The 14,624-nt window shown below is 35.9% G+C and overlaps 1 protein-coding gene across 3 annotated transcripts in view; it reads right to left on the bottom strand.

Moving 5' to 3' along the window:
- Positions 1–14,624, bottom strand: part of LOC148940362 (uncharacterized) — a 210,374-nt gene that overhangs the window by 135,334 nt on the left and 60,416 nt on the right. For all 3 annotated transcript variants that reach the window (XM_089106167.1, XM_089106166.1, XM_089106165.1), the window contains exon 5: positions 2,129–2,743. In XM_089106167.1, the coding sequence (XP_088962293.1) occupies positions 2,129–2,743 (615 nt within the window). The remainder of the gene's footprint in view (positions 1–2,128; positions 2,744–14,624) is intronic.

Consider the following 14,624-nt stretch of genomic DNA (forward strand, 5'->3'; position numbering starts at 1 on the left):
AAAAAAAAACTCCTTATGTTTTTACTTGCTTAAAATTTCATAAAAAAATTAAATAAAAAATCAGGTTTACATTCTTTCTGCTGCCTCGAAAAGTGACAAAAACAACCGGTAAATCTGACAAAAACAAATGTGACAAAATGTAAATGTGACAAATGTAAAAGTGACAAAAACAAACAATAGGTGAAAAATTGGGATTGAAACGGAAATGCATTAATAACGTGTAAGTGTTTGATAAGACAATGAAAAATAATAAAGTGTTCTAATACAAAAATAAAAGTAAAGACCAAACATTTCGGCTTGCCATCGGCTAGTTTTTTTTTTTTTTTTTTTTTTCGTAGAAGCGAAATGTTTTTTAAAGGCGTATGTGAAGTCGAAATGCTTGGTCTTAATTTATATTTTTGAATTAAAATGTCTATCATACTTTGTCTTATTAAAAGTTCCACCCGTTATTAATGTTACCGTGAATGTTAGAGATTCGTGAATGTCGACATTCACCGGCGAACGTCCGAAATACCTTGTTTTTCCCTTGGATTTAGTCGCGTTGCCAGTCAATTTTTCAATTTAATGCAAAGTTTGATGATGACATGTTAGGTTAGGTTTGGTTAGCTTAGGTTTTTAATCCATTTCTGATTTTTAACCAAATTTAACTTAATCTAACCTAAACTAACATAATTGGTACTTATCTCTTAAAGCCACCACACTCAAGTTCTTGGTCTATGTAGAACCGGTTTCTTTCTGTATTTCACTATTTACCTGGTGACAATCAGCATAGCAGGAGAGAGAAGCTATTATGCAGTTACGTTTTATTTAGGCGTTCTAGTTGGTATTTTGGCTAGACTAGAAATCTTCATGAATACTGTATTCTGGGGGGCCTGATTTCCCTAATCTTTAGCTTTGAGTTCCATAATTGTGTTTTTGAACTGTTCTATTTCCACTATACTTAGGCAAATACCTTTGTGTTAACCGTAACTTTATTTCTTGATTCTGTTGGCCATAAGGGATAAGTACCACACAATCTACCCTAACCTAACTTTAACTTTTACCATCATAGGTTGCTTAAGACTGAAAAAGCCGACTCACAAAGCTAATTGAATCCAAGCAGAGAAAAAGGAATTTCGGACAATTACCGGTGAACGTCAACATTAACCAGACTTCGGACATTCACGGTAACATTGACACACTTCTGTTTCAAGTGTAAATGGAAAGGAAGTGTGGTCAAAAAAATTATTAAGTTTTTTAATATTTATTTTATTACTTATTATTTTATTAAAAGTAATATCTGTTACTATTTGGCTTCCCATTATGACATACACTTATTGTGATTGGCTTAAAAACAATCCGTCACAAAAATAAACCAATGCAATCAAATTACTTTGCTCAACATGCTAGCACAGGACAATAATATCTCTTTTTTTCTTTCTTTGTCTAGACGTTCTAGAACCTGTCAGTCTTAACTGCTCCATTTTCTGTAGTTCTGCAGAAAAAGTATAACTTTTGTTTCCCTTTTTAAGTCAATCTGGTAGCCTAAAATGGTAACTCCAGTTTCCATTTCAAAACAAAGAAAAAATTACCATTCAATTTTTGTAGAAAATGGCCTGATATTTTAACAGTTCCCGAGGGGTCACCCGCTTTCCACAGCCTCGTGTGCATCTCGGAGCACCAAGCGAGCTTCACAGTTCCAGCACGCACGATACAGTTCCATCAACGTGGCAGAGTCCCCGCACAACTTCCACCAGTGCCGCCACGCTTGGCTCACAAGAAAGCTTGGCTTGGCAAGAAAGAATCACCCTATCTTGTCCATTAATTTTTTTTTTCTGTGGGTAAACTATTTCAAATTGATTGGGCGATCTTGCCATAACTTGTAGAGCTTGGGTAAGAGATCTGAATAACAGACAGAACACTAAAATCCGACACCTAGTTTCCCAGAAATCTCGGAAAAACTATTTAACTTCTCTGGGCACTTAATTTTAATGAAGCCTACTTAGCAGACTCAAGTAAGACAGACTCACTTGATAGGACAGCTGCAAGTACCCATTGTATACCGTCAACTGATTGTTTCAGCGATCAGTTTACAGACATAACCAGGATTTCAACATTGAGCGAATTGAAATAAAGAAAGTTAACTTACCCTGTTTCTTTGATAGCAAACATCCACTTTTCTTCGGTTCATCATCCTTTTCAACTTTAACACTCACAGAAGTATCCAATATTCCAGTTTTATCCGGTAAAGTCACATCGGTTTCGAATTTAGGCGATTTTAATTTCGGTATAGGTGAATTCGGATAAATTCCATGACCAGGTGAGAAAAAGTTAGTACAATACGGACTTTGCTTCCCCGTTTCTACTAATAAAGGACTTCTACAAACTTTCAATTCTTCCATCAGACACACATTTGCCGTTTTACAACTTCGCAAAACTTCTGGAGAATCCTTTATTTCAAGTACACCCACTGCACTACCTTCATAGCCCCTCAACACTTCAGGAGACCGCTCAGTTTTTATGAGAATAGCTGACGTCATTCTGTTTTTATCGCTGATCATTTGATCTGTGTCATTTACGCCCCCCTGGCGATTGGGGATTCCGGTCAACAGCTGTGCGGGTCTTTCAATCTTTTGTTCTTCATTTATTCTCAAGGAATCTGAGCCATGAGCTTGTGTTTCTGTGCAAAAAATCGTTCTCTTCTCAACGGCTTGTTTGCATGCCAAAACGACCTTCGCAAAAGGAGTTGTTCGACTACAGCCACCTGAATAGAGATTAAATACTTTAGGATTATGTACTTCATAAATAGGCAAAAAGCTTAGAACAGTCAATAGATAATGTAAACCATTCAGGGTCAGTTTGACCAAGCCCGTAAAACATACAATAAAAAAATTGATATTTAGATTTTGTAACCCAAATTGGGGTCACTCTAAAAAAAGAAAATGCCATTAAAAGATTAATTAATTAATTAGAAAAGAATGTAGAAGAACATCTATCCGCTCAGAAGTTGTGGGCGGTTTCTCTTGTCCCTTACTTGCCATATACCCGCGGAATTAATTAAAGCCAGGTATGAACGCTCCAATTTCTCTGAGTTTTGATCAAGCACATACGCAAGTTTTTTTTTGTGTGTGGGGGGGGAGGGAGGGACAATAATAAAAGAACAAACATCAACTGATAATTTGAACAAGAAGTGCATATATATATATATATATATATATATATATATATATATATATATATATATATATATATATATATATATATATATATATATATAAATCCCTGTTTTGGGAGGATGGGCCCTGAGCCCCCTCTGCGTAAGTTTCTGGGTGCAATATACATTTAGTACATTATATACGTATAAGAAAATTATATGGATATATGTTTGGTTTGATCTTTGTGAAGTAAAAGTTCCTAGGCGCTTATGTTTAATGCCCATTATGTTGGTATACATTATAATGAACCAGGCCCGTGCGCAGGAATTTGTTTCGAGGGGGCCCAAAGTCTATAAATCCCTTATTCTGTGAAAAGTATCAGAAAATTATGGAAAAATAAAATAAATCATGAGATTTCGGGGGAGGGGGCAGGCCCAGAGCCCTCCCCCCACTGCGTACGTGCCAGGAATGAACCATCGGTTTCTGGTTGTGGTTAACAACAACCGTTTTTATTGATTACTTGTGTTACATGTGGATGGGGCAGCAAAAAGGACCTTGATCCTTATTTACTCCACAACTGGTGGGAAAGAAATTAGTTTTTTTTTCCTCTGATGGGCTGAACTACAATTTGATTGTACTTAGTCAAATTGGCTTCTAAAAAATTTCCTAAATTCCAATGATAGTTTTTTTTTCTTTTCCGTTATACCTATACCACTATTTACTGATGGATTATGTTGCTTCAAATTACGAGTATTAAGTCGAAACAAAAGTGGCGTATGGCAAAATACATGGGAAATATTTAATTTGGACTATATATTTTACACATTAGGGTGGGTTGGGGGTAAAGTAAAGTGAAGCACTTTTAGGAATGATTTAACTAATTCTGAAAATCCTAAAATAAAAACTTTTATCATTCCTAAAGCGCTTCACTCAGCTTTATCCCCCCCCCCATCAATGTGCAAATATGTAACCCAATTTATATGTTTCCCGCGTATTTTGTCATACTCTTTCGTTTCAACTTAACACTCATAAACGGAAAAAAACAAAACATATTAAAAAAAAACATATTACGACAAAAAAACATATTAAATAGTGGTATAGGTAGAACGGAAAAGATTCGCCTTTATTTTCGGTTATGCACTTGAGTATGCAGAACGTGATGAACTACAACTTAGAGTGAACTTCGTCAAAATGATTTCTAAGAAACTGTTTATTGCTAGATGTTTTTTCGCTCGAGCATTTGATTATACACGTGTGTTGAACTACAACTTAGATTAGATTTACTCAAATCGGCTTCTAAAAAATGTTCCAGTTTTTATGCTTTTTCTTCTATAGGCTCTTATTTTTAGGGATTGCTCTTTTAACTGGTCAAGTCAAGAATCAAGTTTCAAACACTTAACTATATAAGAAAAAATAGAAATGGAATTGCTCAGATTGGAGGGGTCGCTCTCTCTCAGAAATCATGGGAGCCAGGCGGCGCATGTCAAGCGTGGCGGAATTGCGCGACACAACCGGCGGTCCGAGATGTACAGCAAGAGGTGGGAAATCTGTGCCCCCTCTGGGCAAAATAGGTTGATCCAATAAACTTGCGTTAGGAGCAAGTTTAATTAACGTAAACTTGCGTTAATTAAGTAAATTACACTACTTTAGACCTACGTTAGGGGGGGCGACCCCCTCCCCCTGTATCCGCCACTGTTCTGGGAGACAATTAACAATGTGGATTCCCAATTATTTAGGTATGCAAAAATTTGCAGTAATTACACAGATTTTAAAAATAGATGTAAAAAGCTTTGCGAAAAACTGATCTTAAGAGGTTTTTCTGCCAAAAAAATTATTTGGCAATTTAAAAAATTTAGTTTTATGTATCATGAACTTTTAGGTAAATATACAAAAAAATATAAAGAAATACTGAATGATATTTTAATATAATTTCTCTTTAGCTTTTCTTTTTTGGAATTTTGAATTTGTAGATTGTTTTCAAACAAGCTTGAAGAACTTTAAATCTGTAATTGGTTCCGGATACCAATAAAAGACTTTGTTTTATAACTCACATCTGGACCAGTCTTTATTTGTTCCAGAATGGTCTTTGTTCAGTGACCTCTGGGACTTTATTAAGGAAAGAATGAGACTCATTTTAAATGTAATTTTGAATAGCTTTACTAGTATGCATGTATTTCACAAGTTTTACCTAACATAGGGATACCATAAAGATCTTATTGTAGAGGCTCCACTATACCAGGTAAAGAAAGTAAAGCCTCGAAACCCGTTAAGGCAGATGGTATTTCTTCTGATGAGCCCTAATGGAAGGTACTACTTGGAAATATTTCGCTAGATTTAAGGTGCTTTTGCTTGTAAATTTACAGCGATTATTGATGACGAATTTGCAGGAATGTGGACATTTTTATTTGGTTGATGGTTCGGTTACAGTTTGGTTCTGCGCAGTTAGATAGATGAGTAAGGTCAAAACCTCGTCCAAGTACACGTTTGTCTCAATTGCTGCATTAGGATTACAGTCTTTTCCTTCTTCTTCTCTCTCTCTCTCTCTCTTTTTTCTTGCCACGTAATTACCTCTAAAAAATTATATAAATCAAATAAATCGTAGCGTGGTTGATATATTTTTAGGTCATTGATATGTGTGTTTGCTTGTTGGTATGTTAAACATATCTTTATTTTGTTAACTGATCCAGCAGGTTTTCTTTTCTTTTTGTATGTACAATACTCAATTTTGCGGTTACACGCCACAGATGCGAAAAGGTTTGATTACGTTTTTTGCAATTATTCAGTGACAAGCAATGCGCAGACAATAATATATGGTTTAGACAGGCTGATATAATTGTATGCAGTATCATGGCTACGGCATCCATCGCAACCTAGTTAAGAACGAACTATAGCCCATAGTAACCAAAAATTCAAAAACACATTTTGAAAAAAAAAATGTCGATGTCATACACAGTAAAATGGAGTAATTTTGAATTCGCTCGGAATATTTGAATTGAGTTTATACACTGAAAAGAGCATAAAAAATTGGTTTAGATTATGTTCCCATAATCTCCATTAGCCTCATCCTTCAGAGCGACCACAACACATAATTTTTTTTTGGTTTGCTTTCTGGGGGGGGGCTCTCCAAAAAACAAATAGTGCAGGAAAAGTTACAAAAATGGTATAGGCCCAAGCAGGTATCCAGGATTTTTGTTCGGGGGGGGGGGTACCCAATTTTTTCCCGATTTGTTTTATAACATCTTTTTTCTGGTAAGGTTTTGTCTCTACAGGTAATTTTAGACTAATTTTTGACTCGGTCAAATTTTTTTTTGGGGGGAGAGGGGGGTCAAACCGGGTAACCCCCCCTGGATACAGCCTTGTGTAGGCCTATGTCGCACTTTTAATTATTCCAGCTAACATAAGCTTAGGAATGCATACAGTATCTTGTCTATTAAAAGATTTCGAAAAAAGCAAAATAGCCCTTCGTGAAAAAGCCGAAAATAGTCCATTGCTTGTCACCCAACCTTGCTGCAGCGGGGATCGAACCCTGGTTTTCCGTATTAGCAAGCAGAGCATCAATCCACTGTGCTACAACTAACACAAGCTTAGGAATGCGCATAGTATTTTATCTAATGAAGGATTTCGAAAAAAAGCAAAAATAAGCAAATCCCTTTGAGAGTACAGTAATGACACGAACTTATTACACATACATGGACTTACTTCTGATGAGAGAGGGATTTCAAAAAAGTAAACAATTTGTACAAAATACATAGGAAATTATGGGATAAATCGTAAAAATCTAAAAAAATATTCAGATTTGGACATGGGTCAAAAGCCCACCCGTCTGGGTATTTCCCGTCTACTGACTAGAATTGGTCAATTGAATTCCACCAGCACAGCCAAACAGTGAGCTCAGTTCATGAAAATGCCAGGTGAGGGGGGACAAAGTGTATTTTTCAAAATCCAGGGGGAAATTTATTGTTTTATCAATTTCATTAAAAAAAAAGCATTTTCAATAAATATAAGACAAAAAACAGGTACTTTCAGAATCTAAGGGGGGAGAATTAGGGAATATTTACTACCCCCTCCCCACACACAATTGACACCCTTATTCTAAATACTAGTTAGACTGACCAGACGAGACTTTGAACTTCTATTCCTCCCCTCCCAAAGAGGTCAGATTTAGTACAGACTATAAATAGGCACGATTATGAGCCTAACTTTTCTTTTCCCCGAGTTTGGTTGTGGTCCAGCTCTCCTTTCTATTAATGTGCTCATAGCAAGGATTTATGCCCCCCTTTCTTTTTTCCTCCGTCAGAAAGATCGAATACATCCTGACCTCTGAAAAGACATAACTAAGACATTAACTGTAACTTCTGACTAAATTTGACTGAGATAAAAAAAAAAAAAAAAAACAGGGTACCGGTGCATTATGCAGGCCCACCGCTATATACTGTATCAAGGAAACCAGTCACGAAACCCGTCAAACGGGCTATTTGCAAAAGATCGCTATAGATAAATGATTGCAAAGCGTTGTGTCTCAATGAGTTACAATATTCAAACGATTGTTTTTAGGGTTTGGGGGGGAAAGGTATTTAGGTTAGGCTACGTATTTAATATATGCTATGCTTTATCCACCACCACCACCACCCCCCCTAATGTACAAATATAAAGCCCAAATTTGTTTCTAAACTATTATATCTTCATCCTATTTTATTTTATTTCATTAGCATTAACCAAATTTGACTTCTTCGGGATGCCCGCATAATGCACCAGGACTAAAAACAGATACTATAACAAAACGAAATTTAAGCGCCCATCACCCTACCCCACAGATGTCGGATTGACTCCGTCAATCTGTGAGAGAGAGAGAGAGAGAGAGAGAGAGAGAGAGAGAGAGAGAGAGAGAGAGAGAGAGAGAGAGAGAGAGAGATCCGTCTCTCTCTCTCTCTGATACAAATTCAGTGACCCATTCCCTCTGTAGAGTCGGATCGCATCCAGACTTGGAAAAACTTTAACTCCCACCTGTTTCATTAAGACCTGGCAACCCGTTCTAGTCGATGCCGAAATGGAAATGACTTACAGACCCTCTGACATCATGGATACCAGATAAATATAAAGACTCAGCTAGAGATTCACTCAGACTTCCTACCAAGTTTGGTCGAGATCCGACCAACTCTTTCAATAGATGTTCTGATGATAAGATTTTATCCAATTCCCAAAAGTACAACTGGGGCATTTATCGTAACAAGAATATTCAGGACATTAACAGAGGTTGAATTGCGCCCAGAAACCATAAAAAACAAACTAGGCCACCAGCTTTTATTTCCCGCCAAATTCTTAACTCTCCCACCGGTATTTGTCGGTTATTGGAAACACACCAAAATAGTAACGTTAGGTCAATCCTAATGAAAAATAACAAAACTAGTAATAAAATAATACTTAAGAAACAAAATTATGGAAACGTAACCCAACCTAACGTAACCTAACCCAACCTAACGTAACCTAACCTCCACCCCACCCCTAATGTGCAAATATATAGCACAAATTATAAATGTCCAATGAATTCTGTCTAAGTCCAATGTATTGTAGGATCCACCACTTATTTTTGTGGCTATGAAACCGGTTTTCTGATATATAATCTAAGCGTAAATCTTGAATGTGTTTCCAATAACCGACAGGTACCCCCCCCCCCCTCCCTTCCTTAAAATTTGAGTGAGATCCCACCTGGACTCATTTCAGTCTAGTTCTGGGCCCAGGCTTTTTACAGATATAGAATTCCTGAAAACTTTACCAAAATCCAAACTTTTATTAAGACTCTAAAAATCGGAATGTGGGATTTCCATGCTAACTTTGCCAGATAATTTCCTAGAAGTTTAGAAGAGATGCAGAGTTCCAATACCATTTCTTGAATATATAAATCCACGTTCTAGACAACTCCGACACTAAAGGTGGATCCCTTAGAAGTTTACTTTCAGAGCAATGAGACATTTTTGTTTTGTTTACTGATTATAGAATTTCATAGGCTATATAACAATTGATTTCTTTCTTTTTTCTGGAGAATTACAAGAACTTTGTAAGCTCACAGAAACTTCTTATTTCCGTTTGCGTTCTCCACATTGAAAAGAAAACGTCCAATTTGAATCTGTTGTCGTTTCCGAGCTGTACACAACTCAAATCAAAAGAGGTAAAAAAAGAAATCGACAAATGCTGTTCCTTGACACAATAAGAAACCTTGACGTGGGCAAACTTCCTTATAACGCAGCTGTTTATCAAGCTGCTTTCACACTGTGCACGTAATTTCCTATGCCAATTGGTTAAGTTACGTATGTCAAGCGTAATCTTTTCACACTTAAACAAGCCTTTTCACAACAGGGTAACATTGAAATACATAAAACCATCATAATTATACTCTAAACTTTTTAGTCGTCACAAGCAAACTATTGAAAAATCAAAAATGTGGAGTGGAGATGGAGAATCTCATCAAGCGTGATAGGCTTTACAGGAAGAGTTATTAATTTACAGTAAAAATTTGTTAATTAATCATCCAAAAATTTAATTTTTTTGCAGCTATATTAACTTTTTCATAGCATAACATAATATCTTGCTGTGTAAGAGAACATCCCGTGACGCCAAGTTCTAGGCTATGTTAACGTTAAAGGTCCTACGGCATAGTGTGAAATAGCCATTACAGAGAAGCAGAGTGAGTAATTAGGCTATAAAAAAACCTCTTGAAACTTATCCTTTTTTACTGGCTTAATGAAATTAAAGCACTATTTTTTTAATCATAGAATCATAAAAAAGGCAATCTTTCTTTTTCTCTTTGGCGTAATGCTGCACAGCACAAATATTCCACAAGTTATTTCGGTTTTTGTGCACTTTATGGTACACACCGCTATATATTATACAAGGAACTACTAATGGATACCCGTCAAACGGGTATTTGCAATAGAGAAATGGAATGCAAAGCGTGGTTTTCACTGCGTTTACAATACTTAAACTATTGTTTTTGGGGGTTTAGAGGGTGAAAAAGGTACCTAGTTTAGGTTAGGTTACGTGTTTAATATATGCCATGCTGTACCCCCCCCCCCCAATGGGCAAATATATAGCCCAAATTTGTTTCTAAACTATAATATATTCATCCTATTTTATTATATTTCATTAGCATTAACCAGACTTGACTTAGCGGTGTTTACCATAAAATGCACGAGTACCGTTATTTTTAACCTATTATTTCAGACGAGAGCTTTTTAGGCTTCAAAAGACGCAAAAAAATAATTACGATAAAAATGACGACTTTAATTATTCCTAACTATTTATGTGTGCCAAGAAAAGAAGATTTAACACTTCAACGCAGGCGTGAATGTTTTTTTCAGGGACGGACAATAATACAAAATCGGAGGGGAGGGCAAATAATAAAGATCGGGGGAGGAGGGGGGTAATGATAAAAAATATTATGTGAGAGTATGAATGAAAAGTGCCCGGAAATTAGGATTACAGGGTGGCCGCCCTTTCCCAGTGCGTAGACCCTTGATATTCAAAACCAAGATACGAGAAAAGAGACCGAACGAATTGAAAGAACTTGCCCAGTTTAATGGGACTGACTGTAAATTTCTGTGCTACAAACATGTCACATAAACACCTTTAAATTGCCCAAGCCTTCATTCATCACGAAATTTTGTTGTTTCCAGACAAAACATTAATAATGAAGGCGTCTTCCAGCAGAGATAAAAGGGCCGCTGTTTCAAAATGGCCGAACCAACATTCGTGATGATGAGAGAAGTGACCAGCCTTAACGAATGGGGGCGAAAGAACTGCTGATTCACTTCAGGTGGCATTTTTCATCATTAACTGAATTTCTGGGATTGAGCAATACGTGATTTTTATCTCAATACAGAAAAAAGTAAACTTGGATAAATTGCGGTGATTTATCAATGGCAAAAACCTCAAAACGTTGTTATAAGTGGGCTAGGCCTTAAGCAACAGAAATTTTAAGAACAGGGTATATGAGACCGTAAAAAAAAACAAAAAAAAAACAAAAAACAAAAGAATACAGTGGAAAAGAGTACGGTACTTGTCTGTTATAGCACCTATGTTAAAGCGCCTAGTATATACAAGTTAAGTAGAACCGGTTTCTACGTTAGTTTCTTTCAGCTTAGCGTGAGACAAACAAAGACAAGTAACAGAATAGATAGGAAATATATAATTTGGACTATATATGTTCACATGAGGGGGGGGGGGGTAAAGTATTTGGACAGTCTGGAGTTAGAAAATAATTCTCACTTCATAATATGCATAATAATTGTACCTGGCACATTTTGCATGCAGACCCAGTACACTTTACCCCCACCCCACTAATATGCAAATATATACCAAAATTTGTTCCTAAAGTATTATATTTTCCCCAAATTTTGTGATGTTTCATTAGGAATGAGCACCAGAGAAACAGGTTCTACTTTCTACTTAGCTTCTATGTACATAGGCGTTATAAGAGACAAGCACCAACAGTAGCCAACTCTTAAAACTTCAAAACTGCAAAAACGCTCTATCAAATCCGATGTAAAAAAAAAGAAAAAGTCTACGACAAGTTTAAGTGGTTAGTAGTGGCAATTGCAGTGGCCATGGGAGTAAACTTATGTCGCTAACTAAACTTTATATTAAAACTATTTCGTTTTTTTCTTTTTTTCCAAAAAAACTATATTTTTTTTGCTAATTAACGGAGTTCCACTTTAAAATGTTTCAATGCAGGTGGGCAACTTATTAAGCTTGTTTTAAAATTTCAGGGAAAATTTAAAATCTAACGACAAAATGGCCTACCATGACAAAACGGAGAAATATATCATTAGGCAGCGCAATAGCGCTGCCTAAGTAGAGAACGATGTTGGTACAATGTATTATTTATTTTTGGTTCTTGGTCTTAGACCAGTGCACTTCGTACCGAAGGAGTTATTGTAGAAACGTCGAAAATGGATCATTCGGTTGAAAATTGGAATGGCTTGTGCCCTTTTTAATAGTCGAAAGTGATTGGAAGGCAACTAACACCCCTTTAACGTCTATCATTTCCCCAAATACATCCAATCAAAGTTTTGAGATTTCCATTTGTTCAACGTTGATTATTTTAATATAGAAACCATGTTTTCGAGGAGTACCCTCCCCAACAGCCCTCAGGGCAAGGCCTGTGAGTTACGTCCCAGGGGTATAATAGGTTTTTTATAGAAAGCTATGTGGTAGAAACTTCAAAAAAGGCTTGTTCGATTGGAAATTCAAAGGGCTAGGACTCTTTTTAATAGTCGAAAGTGATTGGAGGACAACTAACCCCCTTTCACGCCCACCTTTCCCCCAAACACATCCAATCAAAATTTTGATTAATATTATTTGATTTATTAAAGTTATAAAATTAAAAATATTTTTATTTTTTCAGTAAAGTGCAAATTATGTTCTAGCCTTGGGAAGGCATAAGGGTTTTGAGCCCTACTCATGTTAATTTCTGCTCGTTTTGAATTTGGCTAGGCTATTTGTTGTAATTTCTGGTCGTTGTGGGTTTCATTTATTTATCGATGCGTAGTTTTGGTAGTTTTACGCTTGGTAGATCATTTGATTTTATTTTTGCTCATTTTTGGTTTAATGGAGTTCTTTACTTTTCTTTGAAAAACTTATTTTGTGGAAAAAGTTTTTTAAATTAATTTTTGAGAAAACAACGGGCCTGGCAAGTAGGAACAAAAATAAAAGAAAAAGTAATACGACACATTTACTTTGTTGTTCAGAGGAGGGGGGGGGTACTTGTTCTGTTATAGCGCCTTTGCTAAATTTTTCATCCATTGACACACTGTAGAACCGGTTCCATCGTTAGTTTCTATCAGCTGAGTGTGAGACAAGACAAAGAGAAGTGAAAGAATACATGGGATATATATAATTTGGGCTATATATTTGCGTATTAGGGGGGAAGAGGCAAAGTATTTGGACAGTGTGAAGTTAGAAAACAATTCTTACGTCATAATATGCAGAATAATTGTACCGGATACATTTTGAATTTACACCCGGTATACTTTACCTGCACCTCCCTTATGTGCAAATAGGCCTACTATAGCCAAAATTTGTTAATAAAGTATTATATTTTCATCATATTTTGTGATATTTCATTAGGACTAATAAGAGAAACAGGTTCAATAAATTTCATTCAATACATATCGCAAACTCAATGAAAGCCGATTCAATTTAGCTTCTATATACATGGGAGCTATAACATGGGCGCTATAACAGACAACTACTGAGGGGTTATTTAATTGTATATTATTGTACATCTTGCAATTGTGCCACGGAGTGGCAATTGCATACATTCGATTTGATTGTTTTCTTTTTTATTCTTCATTGATTTTTATTTTTTCCTTCTATTTATTCTATTTATTTCCTTTTTATTCTATTTATTTCCTTATATGTTTTTTCTTCTTTTATGCACTTTTATTTTAAATTATCTCTTCTCCATGCTGAGGACACCTTGTTTGATACAAGCTAAATGTTGTTAATTTTTCATTTTCTTCCAACTGGCCATTTACCTGTTGTTTTCTTAAAATTTCTTTATTTTGGAAAAATTACCTAGTACGACGATTTTACCCAACTAGCCATGAACTTATCCCCCATGAACCAATTCCCGAGAGAGCATCTTGTTATATTCCCTAAAGAAAAACTAAATTGGACCCAAAAAGGTTGCCATAAAGCGATCTTTTATATTTCAATAATATAAAAAAAACTGACGACACAACTCAACCACCCGGAATCCTAATATATTTTGGGCACTTCCTATCATTTTCTGCTAGGTCTGCACATGGGTGGGAGTGGTCTGTCTAATATCGGCTCAAAGAACGGACCTATACCCAGAAAAGTGAGATAATACTTCTAATTCAATTTTTTTACCCCGCCTCCTAAGGGCCGGATCTTTATTTAATTGATGTATATGCATTCGCTAGTGTAATAGCATCCAACCAAAGGGAGATTTTAAGATAATTTTTTTTTTATGATCTAAAAAAAAGTAATTCTTTAAAGATATAATTTATGTTTCATTATAAATTCAGGTACTGTTCTATTAGCTAGGCAACACGCGAGACAGCCAGTCGAGAAAGGCAAAGATTAAATAGGCATTAACCGGTAATTCCTATGAGACTTCGAATAAGCAAGGGGTTTCTTACTCCGGAAACTATATTTAAACTTAAGTTTTTGGGGTTTAGAGGAAAAAAAGGTACCTAGGTTAAGTTAGGTTACGTATTTTATATATGCTATACTTCACCCCCACAATGTTCAAATATATAGCCGAAATTTGTTTCATTACTTGTTTAGAATCCAGGTAACACGCGAGAAGTGGAGTTTGGTTAATACTAATGAAATAAAACAAAATAGGATGAAAACATAATAGCTGAGAAACAAATTTGGGCTATATATTTGCACATTAAGGAGGGGGGGTTGAACCCATAGCATGTATTAAATACGTAACCTAACCTAGGCTCCTTTTTTGCCCCT

The sequence above is a fragment of the Artemia sp. Qi Xiang Cuo genome, chromosome 20, assembly GCF_049724085.1.
Source record: "Artemia sp. Qi Xiang Cuo chromosome 20, ASM4972408v1, whole genome shotgun sequence".
Taxonomy (NCBI): Eukaryota; Metazoa; Arthropoda; class Branchiopoda; order Anostraca; family Artemiidae; genus Artemia; species Artemia sp. Qi Xiang Cuo.